Here is a 21,630-nt window from a genome sequence, read left to right as displayed (position 1 = left end):
CAGCGACGCACGGATGCACGCCAAGACCGTAGGATCCCACGCAGTGCCGTAGGGGACCGCACCGCCACTTCCCAGCAAATTAGGGACACTGTTGCTCCTGGGGTATCGGCGAGGACCATTCGCAACCGTCTCCATGAAGCTGGGCTACGGTCCCGCACACCGTTAGGCCGTCTTCCGCTCACGCCCCAACATCGTGCAGCCCGCCTCCAGTGGTGTCGCGACAGGCGTGAATGGAGGGACGAATGGAGACGTGTCGTCTTCAGCGATGAGAGTCGCTTCTGCCTTGGTGCCAATGATGGTCGTATGCGGGTTTGGCGCCGTGCAGGTGAGCGCCACAATCAGGACTGCATACGACCGAGGCACACAGGGCCAACACCCGGCTTCATGGTGTGGGGAGCGATCTCCTACACTGGCCGTACACCACTGGTGATCGTCGAGGGGACACTGAATAGTGCACGGTACATCCAAACCGTCATCGAACCCATCGTTCTACCATTCCTAGACCGGCAAGGGAACTTGCTGTTCCAACAGGACAATGCACGTCCGCATGTATCCCGTGCCACCCAATGTGCTCTAGAAGGTGTAAGTCAACTACCCTGGCCAGCAAGATCTCCGGATCTGTCCCCCATTGAGCATGTTTGGAACTGGATGAAGCGTCGTCTCACGCGGTCTGCACGTCCAGCACGAACGCTGGTCCAACTGAGGCGCCAGGTGGAAATGGCATGGCAAGCCGTTCCACGGGACTACATCCAGCATCTCTACGATCGTCTCCATGGGAGAATAGCAGCCTGCATTGCTGCGAAAGGTGGATATACACTGTACTAGTGCCGACATTGTGCATGCTCTGTTGCCTGTGTCTATGTGCCTGTGGTTCTGTCAGTGTGATCATGTGATGTATCTGACCCCAGGAATGTGTCAATAAAGTTTCCCCTTCCTGGGACAATGAATTCACGGTGTTCTTATTTCAATTTCCAGGAATGTATATTAATTATAAGTTCGAATAACCCCGTTATTTTGTATAACCTGAATACCTGAAATACCTACTGCAGCATTTTTTCATTCACTTCATGGAATGTTTCAGTTTCCACATAAAAAAATGTGTTTTGATAAATGGTTTATCACGCTGCTTTCTTAGCCACTTTTCATGACTGTGTGATAACCCACTGGAAAAACGTAACATAAAAATCGTATTCTTTCTCGAAGGTTTGTCTGAAACAATTATATTATTATTACTAACTCTTCCCGCCAACGCGTTGGAGGGGCTTAGTATGGTTCAATAGAAAAGAAAAAAAAGAAAGAGAGAAAGCACACGTTTCTAACATGTAATATGCATGGGAATTGGATCTCTTCCTCCTTCTCCCTATCTTTGTCCATCTCGTCCTCCTGCACTCCTTGTCCATCTCCTCATCCTCCCCTCTCTCTCTCTGTCCATCTCCTCCTCCCCCTCCCCCTTCCCTCTCCCACTCCCCCTGCACCACTGTCTCCGCCCCTCTCTGTACATCAACTCTTCCTTCCCCTCCTGCCCCTTTCTCTCTCAATCTCTTCCTCTCCCTTCTCTCGCCATCTCATCCTAGCCTTTCTCTCTGCCTACCTATTCCTTTCCGCTTTCTATTTCCTCCCACCCCTCTGTCCATCTTCCCCCCCCTCCCCTCTGACCTAGTTTGTTGTTATTTTAAAATAGGTTTTGTAATAATATTGTAATCATAATCCGATAAGCCATAAATACAAATTTTCTGTTGGGTAGAACGTTTCATTGGTGTATATTTCCTATCAGTATGTACATATTATATATGTTAAAAAATATGTAACCCATATGTGTCCAAGCGTTTATTCAGTAACGTATAAAAATTTGATCTAAATCGGCCGAGTACTTTTTGAGATTTTCGGTGACAATGTTGCCCCTTTCTGTATTGCATATATATTTATATATTATACATATTAAAATATATAGCCTATGCTGTCCCAATGTCCATTAGAATACTGTGTAAAAATTTGAATTAAACCGCTCAATAACTTTTTGAGAGCTTTGGCAGCAACTTTTCCGCTTTATACATTATATATTTATTGATATATTATATATTTCTAAAAATAGATGTTACAAAAACACATGCATATTCGAGTGGGACGTTCTGTCAAAATTTCGAAGCAGTCGGTAAAGAACTTTCGCAGATTTAAGATTTTGAACAAACGAACATTTACATTTAGATTTTCCCTGTAAGTATTACATGTATATTTATGTATTATATGTGTCACTCCAGTAGGTACATAGAAGAAATACGGATGTATTCCAATGCAACGTTGTTTCAAAATGTCAAAGCATTCGGTGAAAAACTTTCGGAGACTTATGGATTTGAACAAATGAACATTTACGTTTTTATTTATATATATCTCTTATTTGCCACAAGATATGAGTTTGATATGTATTTTTGTGACAGCGTCAGTTACTTTTGTTCATCTGATTTGGTACAGGTTGATAGGCGAAAAAAATCCCACATCACAATACTTCGTCAAACTGGCGAGGTATACAATCAGCTTCAGGGAATCGAACAATGTCACCAAGAATGATTTCATGCAGTTGCTTATACAGTTGAGGAATGTCGGGACTCTGGACGATGACAGGGGGAGAAACGGCGTTGAAGATGTGGGGGTTATTCGTTGGAGTAAGTATTATGATATTCTTTGAATGTAGTCAATAATTTGTGACGTGTGTTACAATCTTCGTAGGTCCAAAAATGAGCAATTTAGTTAGCAACTCATATCTAACAATATGTCCAGCATCAGTTTCATTTGAAGACCTCGGCTGCAAACAATTAACGTTATTGGTTGTTTTCAGAAACTGCGCAGTAAAGTTTCAATAAAATCTCAGAAATAAGATTTTTCTAGTACCTGCAATGTAATGTTTTTATTCAGATACGTCACTGTTTTCAGATACCAGGTGGTCAGAAACAGTCTTAAAAGTTTATAAGGTTGTTGCCCAAGATAGGTTGTATTGAGAAATAATTGTCGGAAAAAGTTTGTTACGTTGCTCATTTTAAGATTTAGTTTGCATTGAAGTTCGCCATTCAGGTCGCTGCGCGTGCAAATTCAAGCAGCTCCAAGCGCTAAAATACGGTAATGCACAGTCATCTGTACGACCCGGAGATGCTCATTACCAGTTCAAATGTACCGTTTTCGGATGTGATAAATTTAAATTATGTGAACAAAAGTTACGTTTGTTCGGATCGAGGAAACCAAAGCAAGAACACGGTTGGCGACACTCTCTGGCGGGCTAATTGAATCTGAGGGAGCAACGGCCTGACTGGTTAACTTCAATGCTAATTAAATCGGAAATAGCGCGACGTTTCGAATTTTCTTCTTAAAAATTATTTCTCAACACAACCTACACTACAACATCCTTATAAACTTTTCAGCCTGTTTCTGACAACCATATATATCAGAGCAACAACAAATTTGAAATTGTAAATTCTATCGAAAATTTTCTTCTTAAAAATCGTCAATGGATGTTTAAAACTCACAGACACGGTTCACTTACTGTGGGTTAATATGGCCTTAACATTGTTTACTTGCTGGGGGAATTAACGAAACTTTTCAGCGCTACCTCTAAAAATACAAATTTCAAACACCCTAATTGCATTCACAATTTTTGCGGTAATGTAGAATAACAACCTCAAAAATTAATCTGCTATTCAGCTTAATAAAGTACACAAAATTAATTTTAAAAGGCACCTTACTAGAGCACGTAACCAAAGTTAAGGATGGTCCTTAACAGTTCTACCATCAACCTGTCACGTAAATTTATGTAAACTGTGGTAGAGACACAACTAACATTTTTTACTTGCTTAGGTAAATAATCATATTTAGCTGATTAGCAGCAACTTTTGAAGCGCATCATCCTCAGATTCGTATAAATCGTTCTCGAAAAGCATTTTCCTGGTACGAACACGGTATGCATTACTACTATTGGCAGTCGCGTCTCTGGCGCTTACCATTGTTTACATGCACATATTCTGACAAAGTTGCCATTAGCGAGAATCTGAAATTAAGAGCTAGAGCGCCATATCTCGGATCATCTTGGAACTATCTGACTAAGATGCATAAAGCATATCACTTACCTTGTTTTACGTGCCCGTACCGTACCACTCTTTACAAGCGTGCTCTTCGTTTGTCGAGTCTTGTTGCACACAATGAACTTCTGAGAAAATCTTTATTATTGCGGCCAGTTGTGATTTTTACAAATCGGCATCAGGCACAAGCATCTGTGTGAATTCGTACACGACATTCTGTCTCACTCTGCTTAACGTCAAAAACACATAGTGGATAAAATAATGTAATATATAGACTTGAATCATCATTAGGACACTTGAATATGTTATTAATATGATAGCATACTGCACCCAACATGTAGAAAATTCGAATGTGGTCGCTGCTAGACACATTGTAGGAATTTTCTACAGTTTTGCACAGTTTTCTCCTGTCTTCTTCTCAGCTGAATACCTGTTAACCTCGGTTTTTATGTGTAGATGGGTTTACATTACCATACTTTAAACGGTTGTAATATCATCAAATCTAGAGTAGTATCTTTGAATAATAATCAAAAGACCTTCTGAGTCCCAGGTTAGCTCCAAAACACTAGTTAAATTTTGAGAAAAATCACCAACAGTGACCACCGAAGATTTTCGATCACCAACAGTGACCACCGAAGATTTTCGGTGTAAGGAATCTCCTTCGTTGTGCCAACGGCCTTGTCGAAGACGGCGGAGGAGCCTAGACATTTTCAGAGCAAACTCTAATCCTTGGTGTGGGAAACGGAATTGGGACGCTGAAGGCAATGGAAACCACTGCACTAAAGACACTTAATGTGTGCCCACAGGAGATGTGGTCTGTAACTGAAAAAGTATGATGACGGTCTGTTCATTGACAAAAGATTCCAGATTAGCCCCTCATTCGAATCTCCGGGATGGGAATGCCAAGGGAAAGGTAAGCATGAGGAAACAGTTGAATAACCTACGAAAGGTAACATCCTACGAGTGGGAGCGTGGAAAGTCAGAAGTTCGAACGTATCATGGAAGAAAGGAAATTTGAAAAGATAAACGAAAAGATTCAGTCTAGATATAGTGAGGCCGGTAAAATTAAATGAAAAGTCAGTAACGATTTCTGGTCTAATGTAGAATAACATCAACAGCAACAGTAAACTGTGTAACTGGGGTAGAAGTCGCTATGAACAGGTATGTAGGGTAGAGAGTGGTAAGGTTGTCCTCAACAGAATCGACAGCAAACCAATATCAACAACAATAGTTCAAGTACACTTGCAGACAAGCAGATAGGAGGGCATCGAATGTGTAATTAAGGGAAATGAAAATCTAATAATGAAGGCCGATTGGAACGCTTTAGTAGTCGAAGGAATACAAGACATTGTTATCGAAGAATATGAGCTCGATCGTACAAATGACAGAAGAGAAAGTCTAATTGAGTTTTTCAACAAATTCCATTCACTAATAGTGAATTACACCAAAAGTAGCAAGAGAAGGAGTTATCCTTGTAAAGTGTTGCAGATACGAGAGGATTCCAGCAGGAATATATTACGGTCAGACAGCTTTCGAAATAAAATATTGGGTTGTATGGCGTAGCTATTAGCAGATACATTCCATATCGAAATTCGTAATTGTGGAGAATAGGTTGAAGTTTAAGACACTCATGCGATAGAATAATTGTAGAAAGAAGAGAAATACTGAAGTGATGAGGAATGAGAAACGTTTGAAGACCTGTAAATCACTAGATACTGAGATAACGAATACCACAGTAGGCAGTTGAAGAAGAATAGACATCCCTAAAAAGGCCAGTCACAGAAATTGGATAGACAAACATAGGCACAAGGAAGGCAACTGCGAAGAACCCTTGGGTAACTGAATAAATACTTCAAATGATCTATGAATGAAGAAAGTACAAAGATGTTGCAGGGAAGACAGGGTTACAGCAATAGAATTCACTTAGGAAATCAATAAATAGGAAGTGCAGGTAAGTGAAGGCGAATTGGCTGCAGCAAAAATATGAAGAAATCGAAAATGGACTAAGTTAGCATATACAAAAGTCAAATTATTGTTAGGTGAAAGTAAAAGGAAGATAGCGAACATTAAGAGGGCAATGGGGCAATGGAGAGCGAACAGATGCTAAGAATACAATGCAAAACTTCTGCGAGAGGAAGGACTTGTCTGATTGTGTGATAGAAGAAGAAAGTGAAGTCGGTGTGGAAGACACAGGGGATCTAGTATTAGTGTCACAATTTAAAAGAACTTTGAATGACTCGCGATCAAACAAGGCAGAAGTTACCTCAAGAATTTCTGAAAGCATTGGAGGAAGTGGCAACCAAAAGTCTATTCAAGTTTGTGTATAGAATCTATGAGACTGGAGACATAGCATCAGACTTTCGGATAAATATAATGCACACAATCCCGGCTATAGCAATGGCAGATAAATGCAAGAACTATCGGACAATCAGTTTAACGATTTATGCATCGAGGTTATTAACAAGAATAATATACCGAAGAATGTAAAAGAAAACTGAGGATTGTTAGCGACGATCAGTTTGCCTTTCGGAAAGACACCAGACAGGTAGTTCTGACGTTGAGATTGATAATGGAAGTTAAGCTTAATTAAGAAAAATTAAGACTCGTTCATAGGATTTGTCGACTAGAGGAAGCATTCGACGGGATAAACTGGCGCCAGACGTTCGAAATTCTGGCCAAAAAAGAGGAGTTAGCTGTAGCTAAATATGGGTACTGTACAATATGTACAAGAACCAAGAGGGAACAATAAGAATGGAAGAACGAGACTGAAACGCTCGGACGAAGAAGAGTACAAGACAGGGATACAATCTTTCGTCCTATTGTTCAACCTATACGGTCTTCATTAAGAGTGACTCTTTTTAAAATTTGAAATTAAAAAGCCACTCAACATATGACAACAAATTGAGCATTATTTTGAAGCTTACATATTGCAGTTATGTTCTGAACAAAAATCTTTCAAACGTTCGCCATGGGTTTGAACACACTGACGCACACGATGGCTCCAATCGTTAATCACTCTGTCGCCTTACATCTGCGATAGCCTGATAAATTTTTTTCTCCAAAAGTTCCAAAGTTTGTGGCTTGTTAATATATTCCAGGGCTATTATATAGCGCCAAAGAAAAAAATTCGTTGGCGTTAAGTCACACGATTGTGGCGGCCAATTTACAAATCCATATCTTGAGATAATAGGGTCGCCAAACTTCTTTCTCAGAAAATCTAGTGAAGCATCAGCTGTGTGTCACGTGACGCCATCCTGCTGGAACCACATGTTTTCAGTACTTATGATCTCAAGTTGTGGCCACAGAAATTCGTGCAACATGGGTGTTAATCGGTCTCCATTGACGTAAAGGTTCTTCTCTAATCATCTTGATCGAAATAAGGTCCAACGACGCTGCCACGCCATAAATAGCAGCACACAGTGAGTTTTTCCGAAAGCAGTCTCGCCCAACGGACTATTTGTGGCTTCCTCCTTCACCAATAACGACAATTTTCCGCATTGACGAAGACACCAAAACAAAAATGAGAAGATGATTTTTTCACTGAAATCAAATTCTGATTTCAACTTCTGTACCGCTCAATCAGCGAACCCACGACGCTGTCTGTGATCGTTTGGCTTCAAGTGTTGAATCAGTACAACTATTTATGGGTGCAGGCCTCAATCCTTTCGCAAGATTCGCCTAGTTGATGTGTCAGATAGCCGCTACCGTGGAGATCGTCTTCAAACTGACACATTCGGTTATTCCTCAATACTCGCCGCTACTGCAGCGAAATAGTCCTTACTTCGCACTACGTTGTTGTCTGGGCGTGTAGAGTGAACTTCCGCTCAGACTTGGCACATTGAGGTGTATAGCCTGAACAGAGAAACGGTGACGACGGGCCAATTTGAACAAGTGAAGAGCATCCAAATCTGAGCTGCCACTTTGGTAAAATGATTTAATGATTTCTAAACGTTCGGGAAGCGTGAGTCGCTGCATGATGAAACTGCAAATTGTACTGGATACAAAACATTTATTAGAAACTGTAGATTACAATTTTCAAAAGTAATACTCTTAATGAAAGACCCCATATTTTAATGCCAGGGGTGAGTGGTCACTACTGTTTGCAAGACACTGTGCGAGCTGATGGTGGCTCCATTATGTTGTGGGCAGTGTTTACATGGAATGGACTGGTTCTTCTGGTCCAACTTAACCAATCATGGACTCGGATACTTAGAGACCATTTGAAGCCATTCATGGGCTTCATGTTCCCAATCGTCGGGCCGTAATTATTCGCGGTTGGTTGAAGAACTTCCTGGACAATTCGAGCGAGTGATTTGGCCACCCTGATCAATCGACATGAATCCCATAGAACATTTATGGAGCACAATAGAGAGATCAGTTAGTGCACAAAATCCTGCACAGGCAACACTTTCGCAATTCTGGATTGCTATAGAAGCGGCAAGGATCAATATTTCTTCAGGGAACCTCCAATGACTTGTTGAGTCCATGTCACGTCGAGTTGCTGCGCTAGGCCGAGAGAGCTTCTCCATCACTTTTGTCACCTCAGTGTATATCAGTGAATCATGGATTGTGGGAAAATAGGAAAAGAAGAGAATCGAAGAGTTTGAGATGTCCTGTTATGTCTTGTAAAATTACATGGTTTTTTTGAAAACAAAAGAGCCTTTGGATGCCCATATGCAAGTTGAAATTTATTCCACGTTTCTGTCATCATCCATGTAGAAGATATAGTGACATCGGATGAATGATTTTGGAATAAACTGACAACTACAGCGGCACATTCGCAATCTCCTACAGGCAAGGAAAACTCGGGGCTTGTGAAAGAAGTGCGAGCCAGACATCAACACATTGCCGGCCGCGGTGGTCATTCGGTTCTAGGCGCTCAGTCCGGAACCGCGCGACTGCTACGGTCACAGGTTCGAATCCTGCCTCGGGCATGAATGTGTGTGATGTCCTTAGGTTAGTTAGGTTTAAGTAGTTCTAAGTTCTAGGGGACTGATGACCACAGATGTTAAGTCCCATAGTGCTCAGAGCCATTTGAACCAGCCATCAACACATTATAGAAATGACAGGAGCCGTGACATTCGTATAGACTGTAGGAATAACAACCTGCCAATGTCAAACAACGCAACTCCAATGGAACAATATTCAGCACATACAATTCCCAGCGAACCTGTTAATAACTACTCTTAGCTATCAACAGGGAAGCCGACCATAATTCTACGCTTATCCTAATTGGAAGTCACAAAATTATACTGAGAAACCCTTCCCCGTCTCCAGCCAATTTCAGTGAAGTATTAAAACGAGCAGCCAATCAGAATGTAGTTTCAATGTTGTTGTTGTTGTTGTGGTCTACAGTCCGAAGACTGATTTGACGCAGCTTTCCACGCTACTCTATCCTGTGCTAGCCTCTTCAGCTGTGAATAACTACTGCAACCTACATCCTACTGAATCTGCTTACTATATTCATCTCTCGGTTTCCCTCTACAATTGTCGCTCCCCACAATCCCTCAAACTTTTAATCGATGAGCCCTTGATATCTTAGAATGTGTCCTACCAACCGATCCCTTATTTTAGTCAAGTTATGTTACAGATTCCTTTTCTTCCCAATTCTATCCAGTACCTCCTCATTAATTACGTAATCTACCCATCTAGTCTTAAGCAACCTTCTGTAGCAACACGTTTCAAAAGCTTCTATTCTTATTTTGTCTGAACTGCTTATCGTCCACGTTGCCTTTCGTACAGGACTACACTCCAGACAAATACCTTCAGAAAAGGGTTTCTGACTCATAACTCTATGTTCATTCTCAGCATATTGCTTTTCTTCAGAAGCGCTTTTCTTGAAATTTCCATTCTGTATTTTATATCCTTTCTACATGAGCCAACATCAGTTGTTTTACTGATCAAAAAGCAAAACTCACGTACTACTCTTAGTGTCTTGTTTCCTGATCTGGTTCCCTCAGCACACCCTGATTCAATTCGACTACATTCCATTACCCTTCTTTTGATTTGTCAATTTTCATCTTTCATCCTCCTTTCAAGACACTATCCATTCCGTTGAGCTGCTCTTCCAAGTCATTTGCTGCCTCAGAGAGAATTACGATGTCATCAGCAGACGTCAACGTTTTTATTTCTCCTCCCTGAGCTTTAATTTCTTCTCCAATAAATTTTTTTACATTCCTTTAATGCTTTCTTAGTATACAGACTGGATATCTTAGCGGATAGACAACACTCGTGTCTTACTTCCTTCTCAGTCACTACTTCCCTTTCATGCCCCTCGTGTCCTATAAATGCCGTTTGGTTTCTGTAGAAGTTAAGTATAAAATTTCACTCCAAGTATTTGACACATACTACCTTCAGAATTTCAATGAGTGTATTCCAGTCAACATTGCCAAAAGATTTCTCCAAATCTACAAAAGCTATAAACTCTGGTTTATCTTTCTTTAATCTATCGTCTAAGATGAGACGTAGCGCAGTATTGCCTCGCGTGCTCCAACAGTTCTTCCTTTCTTCTGTAAATAATACACTCCTGGAAATTGAAATAAGAACACCGTGAATTCATTGTCCCAGGAAGGGGAAACTTTATTGACACATTCCTGGGGTCAGATACATCACATGATCACACTGACAGAACCACAGGCACATAGACACAGGCAACAGAGCATGCACAATGTCGGCACTAGTACAGTGTATATCCACCTTTCGCAGCAATGCAGGCTGCTATTCTCCCATGGAGACGATCGTAGAGATGCTGGATGTAGTCCTGTGGAACGGCTTGCCATGCCATTTCCACCTGGCGCCTCAGTTGGACCAGCGTTCGTGCTGGACGTGCAGATCGCGTGAGACGACGCTTCATCCAGTCCCAAACATGCTCAATGGGGGACAGATCCGGAGATCTTGCTGGCCAGGGTAGTTGACTTACACCTTCTAGAGCACGTTGGGTGGCACGGGATACATGCGGACGTGCATTGTCCTGTTGGAACAGCAAGTTCCCTTGCCGGTCTAGGAATGGTAGGACGATGGGTTCGATGACGGTTTGGATGTACCGTGCACTATTCAGTGTCCCCTCGACGATCACCAGTGGTGTACGGCCAGTGTAGGAGATCGCTCCCCACACCATGATGCCGGGTGTTGGCCCTGTGTGCCTCGGTCGTATGCAGTCCTGATTGTGGCGCTCACCTGCACGGCGCCAAACACGCATACGACCATCATTGGCACCAAGGCAGAAGCGACTCTCATCGCTGAAGACGACACGTCTCCATTCGTCCCTCCATTCACGCCTGTCGCGACACCACTGGAGGCGGGCTGCACGATGTTGGGGCGTGAGCGGAAGACGGCCTAACGGTGTGCGGGACCGTAGCCCAGCTTCATGGAGACGGTTGCGAATGGTCCTCGCCGATACCCCAGGAGCAACAGTGTCCCTAATTTGCTGGGAAGTGGCGGTGCGGTCCCCTACGGCACTGCGTAGGATCCTACGGTCTTGGTGTGAATCCGTGCGTCGCTGCGGTCCGGTCCCAGGTCGACGGGCACGTGCACCTTCCGCCGACCACTGGCGACAACATCGATGTACTGTGGAGACCTCACGCCCCACGTGTTGAGCAATTCGGCGGTACGTCCATCCGGCCTCCCGCATGCCCACTATACGCCGTCGCTCAAAGTCCGTCAACTGCACATACGGTTCACGTCCACGCTGTCGCGGCATGCTACCAGTGTTAAAGACTGCGATGGAGCTCCGTATGCCACGGCAAACTGGCTGACACTGACGGCGGCGGTGCACAAATGCTGCGCAGCTAGCGCCATTCGACGGCCAACACCGCGGTTCCTGGTGTGTCCGCTGTGCCGTGCGTGTGATCATTGCTTGTACAGCCCTCTCGCAGTGTCCGGAGCAAGTATGGTGGGTGTGACACACCGGTGTCAATGTGTTCTTTTTTCCATTTCCAGGAGTGTATGTGTCACATTTTGCAACCAAAATTTATTAAGCTGAGAGTTCAGTAACATTCACACCTATCATCACCTGTGTTATTTGCATTGGGGTTACTTCATTCGTCTCGAAGTCTGATGGTACTCATACATCTTGCACACCAGATAGAAGAATTCTGTCATGGATGGCTCTTCTAAGGCTATCAGTAGCTCTGACGAAATATTTACTCCAGCGGAATTTTTTCCGCCTTACAACTTTCAGAACTTGTCGCTGTAAAGATTACATATCTTTTTTTGCACATCTTAAACTTGATAGTTTTACGTTTTATCTGAAGGGGTTAGAGAAAGGGGGTTACAAAGCAAAACTGTGCTAGCAGGATTTTTTAAAGTTTATTTGATTTATTTACGGAAGGTACAGCTGTAGTTTTAGTATGTAAATAAAAAAATCCAAGTAGCACAGCTGTGCTTTGTAGCTCCCCCTCCCTTCCATCTCCACTCCAGTGAACCACAGCGTAGTATTAAAATTATGTGTAAAATATCAAGACATGCAGAAAAAGTTACACTAATGAGGCAAAAGATTATGACCACTGCCCACTGCGAGGCTGTGTTCTGCTTGGTGGCTCTGAGGGCACGTGACGCAGTAAGAGAGGTATATGAACGAAGCAGGGACGAAAGGGGAATCTTTCTAGCGACGGTAAGTAGCGCAAATGAGGAAATCCACCGACTTAAGCTACTTTAACAAAGCCAGATTGTTGTGGCCCAGTGTCTGGCAGCGAGGATCTCGGAAACGGCGAAGTCGGTCGGCTGTTCGCGTGCTACTGTCGTGAGCACCTACGGAAAGCGCTTGAAGAATTCTGAGAAGGCGACAAGAAGTTCGACGTCTGTAACTCATCACAGAACAAAAGGCTACGAGGCTTTCCCGCTCTCTAAAGCAGGCGGTCTGTGGCAGATCTGACAACTGAGTACAGTGCTGCAGCAGGCGTAAGTGTTTCGGACCATACTCTTCAGCGCACAGTATTGAACATGATGTTCCGTAGCAGAGGATCCCAACGTATCCCCCTGTTGACCCAACACCATCGTCAATTTTGATAGCAGTGACACTGGATCATCGAGACTGGACTGCGGATCAATGGGATCGTGTCGCCTGGTCGGATGAATGCCGTTTATTGTTAAACAGGTCGATGGTCAGTCCAGATTCGCCGTCATCCAGACGAACAGTTGCTCTAAACATGCAGTGCGCCACTGGGGCAGGCCGGGGGGGGGGGGGGCAGTATTATGGCTCTGAGCACTATGGGACTTAACTTCTGAGGTCATCAGTCCCATAGAACTTAGAACTACTTAAACCTAACTAACCTAAGGACATCACATACATCCATTCCCGAGGCAGGATTCGAACCGGCGACCATAGCGGCCACGCGGGACCAGACTGAAGCGCCTAGAACCGCTCGGCCACACCGGCCGGCGCGGTGTTATGCTATGGGGGACATTTATCTGGGCTTTCATGGGTCCTGCGGTAGTAATCAAAGGTATCAATGACAGCTGCGAGCTATGTGACCACTGTCAGGAACCACCTGTAACCCCTTATGCTTGATGTCTTCCTCAACAGCGACGGCGTCTTCCAGGATAACTGTCCGTGTCACAAGGCCAGAATCGTGCTGCAATGGCTTGAGTAGCATAAAAGTGTACTCACGTTGATGCCTTGGCCATCGAATTTGGTTTATCTGAATCCAAGGAAACCCAACTGGGACGCTACCGTGGGCCAGCTCTGCGACTACAAACCAACCGCCCATAAATGACAGGAAGTGTGTGACCTGTGCTTAGGCATCTGGAAACGTATCAAGTACTTGTCGAATCCACGGCGCTCAGAATCGCTGTTAATTTGCGTTCCGGAAATGCACCAACACGCTTTTAAGTAGGTGGTCATAATGTTTTGGCTCATCGGTATTTGTAACCTTCACAGTCGCCAGCCATCAGTAATTTAGAACTAATATTGGTTCGTTGAGGAACGGGAAATACGATTTATGCTGTTGCTTGCCTCGAGTGGTGCCAAAGCTGGAACCTGGCAGCTTTGTGCAGAAGTACCGCACCTTCTCTGTGTTTTCCATAATTTGTTCAAATGGCTCAAATGGCTCCAAGCACTATGGGATTTAACATCGGACGTCATCAGTCCCCTAGACTTAGAACTACTTCAACCTAACTAACCTAAGGACATCACATACATCCATGCCCGAGGCAGGATTCGAACCTGCGACTGTAGCAGCAGGGCGGTTCCGGACTGAAGCGCCTAGAACCGCTCGGCCACAGTGGCCGGCGCCCTAATTTGTGGAACACAGTATATTTAGACCAAGGTCACGCTGAAATCGGTATTTTTCTGACTAGGCAGTTTTTTTCATAACAAATACTTTATCTGTGCAATACAAATCTGAAACTGAAAAGAAAACGAGTAAATTTTTCAGAGCTTCCGCTAGAGGACGTAGAAGCTACAGCACTGATGTTTCTCATCGCTGGCTTTGAGACATCGTCTGCAACTCTGAGCTTTACTCTCCACGAGCTGGCTGTCAATCAGGATATCCAGAGGAGGTTGCAGGATGAGACAGACAGAACGTGGGCCTTCACGTTCGACTCCGTTGTGCAAATGAGGTACCTCGACAAAGTAGTGAAAGGTAAGTCTGTCAGCTTCAATTACCGTCATATCGCAAAATATACACTCACTGACGCCGGTTCGTTAACGGCCACATTCTTTTCGAGGAAATACCTATTCTTTTTGTTTTTTATAAAATGCGCAGCACAATTAAAGGATCACAGTTTCGAAACCCCGTAATTTTCTCCCACTGCGACGCATAACTCTGAGATTTGTGTCAAAGGTGTCTACAACCTTTCTATATAACGGTGCAAAAGCGTAACGCACTAGACGTCACCCTTGGGCTAGGCGACGCTTCTAACAGCTAGGAGTCGGCGTATGCGGAAAGAAAGGTCAGGTCTCAGAAGTTCATTTGAGGTGTATGGTGGCCTAATGATGCACATTGGCACCAAATTTCAGCACAATTCTACCCAACGCCACCGTCGACGTATCACCCTTCCCCACATTTCATCTCTTTGCTGGTGCCTCTGCGATGGAGGTTAGAACTGCGATGCTTAACAATGAAATCACGCGGATTTCCTATGGGTGGCAGAATCGACCCGAAAACGCCTCAGGATGTGGCATAAAGAGCGTCAATGAAACCACCCGTTCACTAGGGGCGTCCATTTTCACACACTTCGCTCTCGAAAACGATAGTTGGCAGTGCGATGTACAACAGGGCGACGTTATTGACAAATTTTGTCACTGCTGCCATCCCCCCATTCGACCCGATTTGATCCGATTTGTATATGATCCGAAACAGAAAAGGATTTTGTCCTAATTCATCCCTCTTAAGACCTCCGGCTGGGCAACACCATCGGTACCACCTGGGCATTTGTCTCTATACAGACATTCATCTACCGATCTCTAGCCGTCTGTCAGGTAGGCAACCCTTTCGACACCCCACTGATTTCGTTTGCGGCCAGCAGGCGCTATTGTGAAGTGGGTAACTCGTCCCTACTGCAGGTAGGGATTGTGAGTGAGCATCTGCGTAATGGACATTTATAACGTGCCCAACAAAGGCGCTCGAATGGGACCAAGGGTGCTACAAAATCGGTGAGTCTAAGAGGCAGCCTTTGCCATTTCATTCACACGTCAAAATCGCACGCCTCCGTGCACATTCCACAGAAGGGCGCGGTTAAGGAAATATCATAAAGCACAAATACCTTTTCCGCTGCCAATCAGGTACAGATTTCGTCGAATGCTTTTGAACGATTGTTGTTGGTTCCACCTTGAATACCAAATCAAAAGTTGCGATCACAGTACACTGCAAAGGCATGACATCACGTTCAATGGGGCTGCAGCCCGCCGATTTTCTTAGAATACGGGAATGGCAGCAGTTGCAAAATTTGTCAGTAACGTCGTCTTGTTGTACATTTGTCGTTTTCGAGTGAGTAATGTGTGAAAATGAACGCCCCTAGGGAACGGGTGGTTTCATTGACGCCCTTTATGCCACATCCTGAGGTGTTTTCGTGTCGATTCTGCCCCATATAGGAAACACTCGCGATTTGAATGCTGGGCTTCGTGCTTCTGACCTCCATCGCAGAGGCGTCGAACGAAGGGGTGAAATGTGGGTAAGAGAGGGTTTGACAGCCTCCCCAATGGATGACATGTCCACGGAAGCGCTGGGTGGCATAATGGAGACATATAGTGTCAATACCATTAACTCAACTTTACAGATCACGTGAACTTCTGAGTTCTGGCCTTTTATTTCTAATGTGCCGACATGTTGCTGTTTGAAGTCGCCGAGCTCGAGGGTGACAGAGCTCCACGCTTTTGCACCATTACAGAGGAAGTTTGGAGGCAACTGTGAGTCAGATTTAAAGTTTCTGCTACGCAATGCGAAACAGTTACGGTGTTTCCAAAACGTTATCCTTCAATTGTGTTCTGCAGTGTATTTTCCACAACTTGCCAAGTTACAGTGCTATCTAGTAACAGCAACAGTGAAATACGTTATTTGAGGGTATGAAAGTGGCATTGATATAAGTGAACTTTTGTTTTCCATCTTTTGGTACATGATACGCAATAAAGTAAGTCTCAATTCCAAGTTAATATCTTTTGTTTAGACTGCTGTCTAAAGTAATTGTATTGTGTACTTTTCATTCAAATGGTTAAACTGAAAAATCATGCTGGTATAAAAGTTCATCTTTTGGACGGCTTTAACGCGAAAAAATAGTTATCCAACTTTGGCAGAAATTTGTAAACCTGCTTCTTCGTGTGTGACGACTGAGAAACTGGAAGCTAAATTCAACGTGACTATATTTTTCTTATTAATTTTAATTTTAATAATCAACAGCCTCAGTTGTACCGTTTACCTAGAATTTACCTAGGTTTAAGTCGGGATAACACAACCTTCTTCAGAATAACGGTAACTACCGTTTGTCCGTAGTGGACATCGTCAAGCTAAAACTACAAATCCATAAATTATCGTCAGACTGTAAAACCTTATCTGAAACTGCCTGGGCCCCACTTCACGACCGTGATGCGGCAGTCACGAGTGCTGTACTGGAAGTTTTCATATGTTAATTTATGTGGATGTTATCCATGTGAAGGACATTCCAAACTGCAGGCAGAGCTGAAAAAACTAGAGAAAGTGTACAATACGGTACTATATCATCGTTGATTGAAGGTTCAAGAAATATCTAACGATAGACAAATCAACGGAAAATATCATCATCACCTTCACTTTCATGTAATAGGCGTGGCGTCCCTTCCATGTCCCTGACTCAGTCTTATTCATGTCATCTGCCATGTGGTACATTTTTAATGGCTTGTAGTGGTAATCGCCGTTCTTATACTCTTTCCATGTGGTTCTTTCATTTATCTCTACATCCAGCTACTAAATCATTTATTGGTTCAAAATTTAGCTCTTCTGTAATATCATATTGTTATCATCTTATTTACTTTATCAAATTTTGTACACTCTTTCACAGTTCTCAGAAATCTCTTTTATCATGTTGAATCTTATTACACTGTTGTTTGCAGGGGTTCAGGTCTCACCGCTCTAGAAATACAGAAACTTATTATTTAGACACCTTTCCTAGTAAGGAGTACTCTGCATAGGTGTGTCGGACACTCAACCTCGCTTTTTAAATAAAGAGAGAGAGAGAGAGAGAGACAGAGAGACAGAGAGAAAAGAAAAACAATCAACTTCCAGTAGTATGATTACTGTACTTTGATGTGTGTATTTTTTAAAGGAAGTAAGTTAAATAAAATTATAAGCTATAAGCAAGGTCGATGGAAGTGTTATCAACGATTTATGATAAGGCCTATCAGCACTGAATTACCATCATGGTATGAGGGTCTGAGGATGGTCAAAAACTGACAAAAACCGGTTACCATCAAAATATACATTTTTAACGGTCGAGACTGTTTGCGTCCACTTTTAAAGTGCTTTTTGCCAAACCGCTGCTCTCCATGAGAAATCTGCTCAAAAATTACTAACCTGACGTAGCTACAGAAAAGCAGCCACAATAGCTACACTGCCAATTTTGAAAACAACAAGATACCAAATATAGTGTGCAACTAGTACAATAGCGTGAAGTGTCTCTGGTGATTATTAAACACAAAATGCTATTTGAACAATACATGGAAGCGAAATATGTTAGTCTTTCAAAAATTATTTTTTGTCGAAATAGCATTAATGAACTTAAAATACCCAACTCAAAATTATAATTTTGTTTCAACGCAGCTCTTAATTCTTTCTGTCACAGTTATACTATTTCGCGACAGGCCTATTTTTTATCAAGGTGGGTCAAACAGTCTTCCTCTGAATTATTCTTATATCATTTACAATTGCCTGTTCTGAAAATTAAAACTCTTAAGTTTGCACTTTACAAATTTTACTACACTTGTCTATGCCGGTAGGCGTAAGCATTTTCGAAGGAGTTATCGTAATTTGCGCGGCGAACCGGCATATTTCTCTATCCCATAGTGCCAGCGGCGAAACTTTGTTGCTAATTCTTCATGACATTACTCGGCTTGCTCCCCCCACCTCAACATACTGCCACTTTATTTAGAGCGATCCACGTCTGTCCCGCTAGGCGCCGCCATTACGCGACACTGCTGCCAAACGTTCTGCCCGTTACTGACTGTCGACCGGCTCTTCGTTTCCCAGCTCAACAACAAATAATATCTTTGCCCTAAGTAGTGCAGTTCTCTCTCAAACGCTAACAAAATGTTTACTGTCATTCACACTGTGTACTCTAATGTTTGCGCATCATTTAAAACTTTTAGTTAACAAGCGAAAATGTATCACTGAAAATTCTTTTAAAAAAAACAAGAATTTTGCAAAAGACAATGCAGTTAACTGAAGAGTAGCTCCACACTCTCCTAACAGGTTGGACTGGCTGTTACTTTTATAACACACTGACACATACACTGAGATATTTCAAAATAAATTACATAATAAATTGAAAAAGAAGACAAATTATGTGTAGATGCTTCGAATTTACTGCGTCCTTACAAACTGCCATAGTTTTACAAAATTTGATGTTAGATTTCTTTGCTTACTTAGTTTTAAAGTTCCGTTTATAGAGCCACACATATACTAGAAATTTACAAGTTTTTTTATTTAAGTCTTGATCCTCTAGATAACGCATTTGATTTCCAATGTAGTTACACTTTTTTTTACGAGCTCTATTATCTCGTCATAAACGACTCTTGTAAATGCCATTACTTTTTTCTTATCAATAGGGACTTCCATATTATATTCTTGGAACAATAGGCTCTGATTATTGGCAGCGATCTGCGGTTTGCTTATGTAATTAACGATCATCAGCGAATTAACAAGTGTTGACGTGTGATATTATTAAACCACGGTGAAATAAACTTTTCCACTCTCTGAAGAGATTTTTAATGTGTATATATGCCTGGGGTATTCCCTGTATTCCAGTGTGCTCCAGAAGATTTAGTGAAAACTCTGCATGTATAACCTATAAACGCTCTGTGCGTCATAATTACGCTCTCTTCTTTCTCTGTCAGTTGTTTTATAATGAACACGTTGTCGGAGTAAGGTTTTCCATTCCTAATAGCATTCTGCTCCTATAAAAGAAATACTTCATTCATTTTTTGTACTCTTGCACAAATCTTCCTGGTGTATACCTTACATGCTGTATTTACCAGACTTTTACTTCTGTGTGCTTCTGCATTCATTTCGATCTTTTAAAGAGAGGTATAACTAAAGAATACCTCCATTCATCGAGGATTAGCCTGTGTAATCAGCGATGTCAGTTTGTTAGTTAATTACATGTTTCATAGATCAGTTGAACGATTCTTTTGTCGAAATGTTGTGGAACGAGTCAGTTTACATGATATGTGCATATGATTATTGTTAACATTAATGAACACCTTATTATTTTAGTATTACTCATGCAACTACACGTAAATTAATGACTAAGTTACTGTGTGCCTTTTCGTGTTCCCACCTCTCACCATATGACGGTAGTCCACAATTTTCGAACATTATTGTTTTAGTGGTGTAGGTGTTACAGAGTGGGGATCCACAACTTTGTACGGGCTTACTGACCTCCAGATCTTTGAACACGCTACACTCACTGGTCACGTTTATTGTGACACTGTAGTCCTTATCCATGTGCGTGTTTTCAGGATGCATTCGACCTGTCTTCATTTTTTTTATGACTATGCACGACCGCATCATATTGCGCTGGTGGAGGAGCTCTTGAATTGAGAGAATATTCGGCGAATGGACGGGCTTGTCCGACCTTTTGGTTTGAATCCTACTGAGCCCCGACTAAATCCCATGGGGCACATGTGGGATGCACTGGGGAGGTATACTGCAGCACACCTACACATGCACAAACGACCGTCCACTAGTTGTCAACCGCGCTGGTGCAACCATGGAACACCCTTCCACTCTTTTAACAGTAGTTATTTTGCTTATCTGATTCTTCAGAAATCTGTAAACATGTCTTATACAATTCTTATTGTCATCATAGTTTTAGTTTGTTGTCATTCCAGATTCTTAGGCCCCTCGTATTTCTTATTTTACGTTTCCTTTCTGGAACTTCGGAGGCGGCTTTGTGGACATAGCTTTCCTGTGCTCTCACGCAACTTCTGTATTTTCTTTATTAATTCCTGCTGCGTAGTTGTGATGGTCTATTGGGGTAAGACACTATACTTGTAACATTTGTGTTAAATGGGTTTCGTAAGTTGCTGCAGTACTGCACAGGACCTTCAGTCTGGGCAGAATGTAAACATGGTGTTCTGATGTTTCCAGCGTGCCAGTTTGCTGGCGTGGCACATCCTCATCAAAATGGAAACAATGTCTTCGCTAGGTACTGGTTGAAAGTAGCCGCAACATAAAAAAAATCCAGCCACCTGTTTGGCCGAACAGTTGAGGCCAGGAACGCTATTTTTATTTGTTTACCATAACCTAGACAGCCTCATCTTACATCAGGCCAGGGTTTCGAACATAATCGTACAGTACTCTTTTTACATCATAGATACCTAAGAAATGAGAAATTTAATATGGAAAATAGCATTAAAATGATTTGAGTGTCTATCTTGACAATGTGAGTAAAGAAGTCTGGCTGTGAACTAATAAAGTTAATATTGGCAGTATTTGTAAAGCTGCTGTTACTACCACTAATAATGATAATAGTACTAACAATAATAATAATAATAATAATGACAATAATAACTATAATGATAGTGGCAGATATAAAGAATTTGTAGCTGTACAAAATAGATGCACCGCGCGGGGTAGCCGCGCGGTCTGTGGCGTCTTGTCACGGTTCGCGCGGCTCCCCCTGTCGGAGGTTCGAGTCCTCCCTCGGGCATGGGTGCGTGTGTTGTCCTTAGCGGAAGTTAGGTTAAGTTAGATTAATTAGTGTGTAAGCCTAGGGACCGATGACCTCAGCAGTTTGGTCCCATAGTCCTTACCACATTTTTTTTTTTTTCCAAAACAGATATTTATGATATAGCGAGAGCTGAGGAAATCAAATTCAAGCTAAGAATACTGGGAAACGAGGAAGATTTGGTTGGAGAGGCATTTTTGTAAGGCATTGA

The 21,630-nt window shown here is 42.6% G+C and overlaps 1 protein-coding gene across 1 annotated transcript in view; it reads left to right on the top strand.

The window, feature by feature from the left end:
- The window catches only part of LOC126191269 (cytochrome P450 6k1-like), a 97,617-nt gene that overhangs the window by 43,474 nt on the left and 32,513 nt on the right, over positions 1 to 21,630 (top strand). The window contains exons 5-6 of the mRNA XM_049932077.1: positions 2,470 to 2,660; positions 14,438 to 14,644. Of these exons, the coding sequence (XP_049788034.1) occupies positions 2,470 to 2,660; positions 14,438 to 14,644 (398 nt within the window). The remainder of the gene's footprint in view (positions 1 to 2,469; positions 2,661 to 14,437; positions 14,645 to 21,630) is intronic.

Source organism: Schistocerca cancellata, chromosome 6 (assembly GCF_023864275.1).
Source record: "Schistocerca cancellata isolate TAMUIC-IGC-003103 chromosome 6, iqSchCanc2.1, whole genome shotgun sequence".
In the NCBI taxonomy this organism is placed as follows: Eukaryota; Metazoa; Arthropoda; class Insecta; order Orthoptera; family Acrididae; genus Schistocerca; species Schistocerca cancellata.
This window is presented reverse-complemented; position numbering and strand designations above follow the sequence as displayed.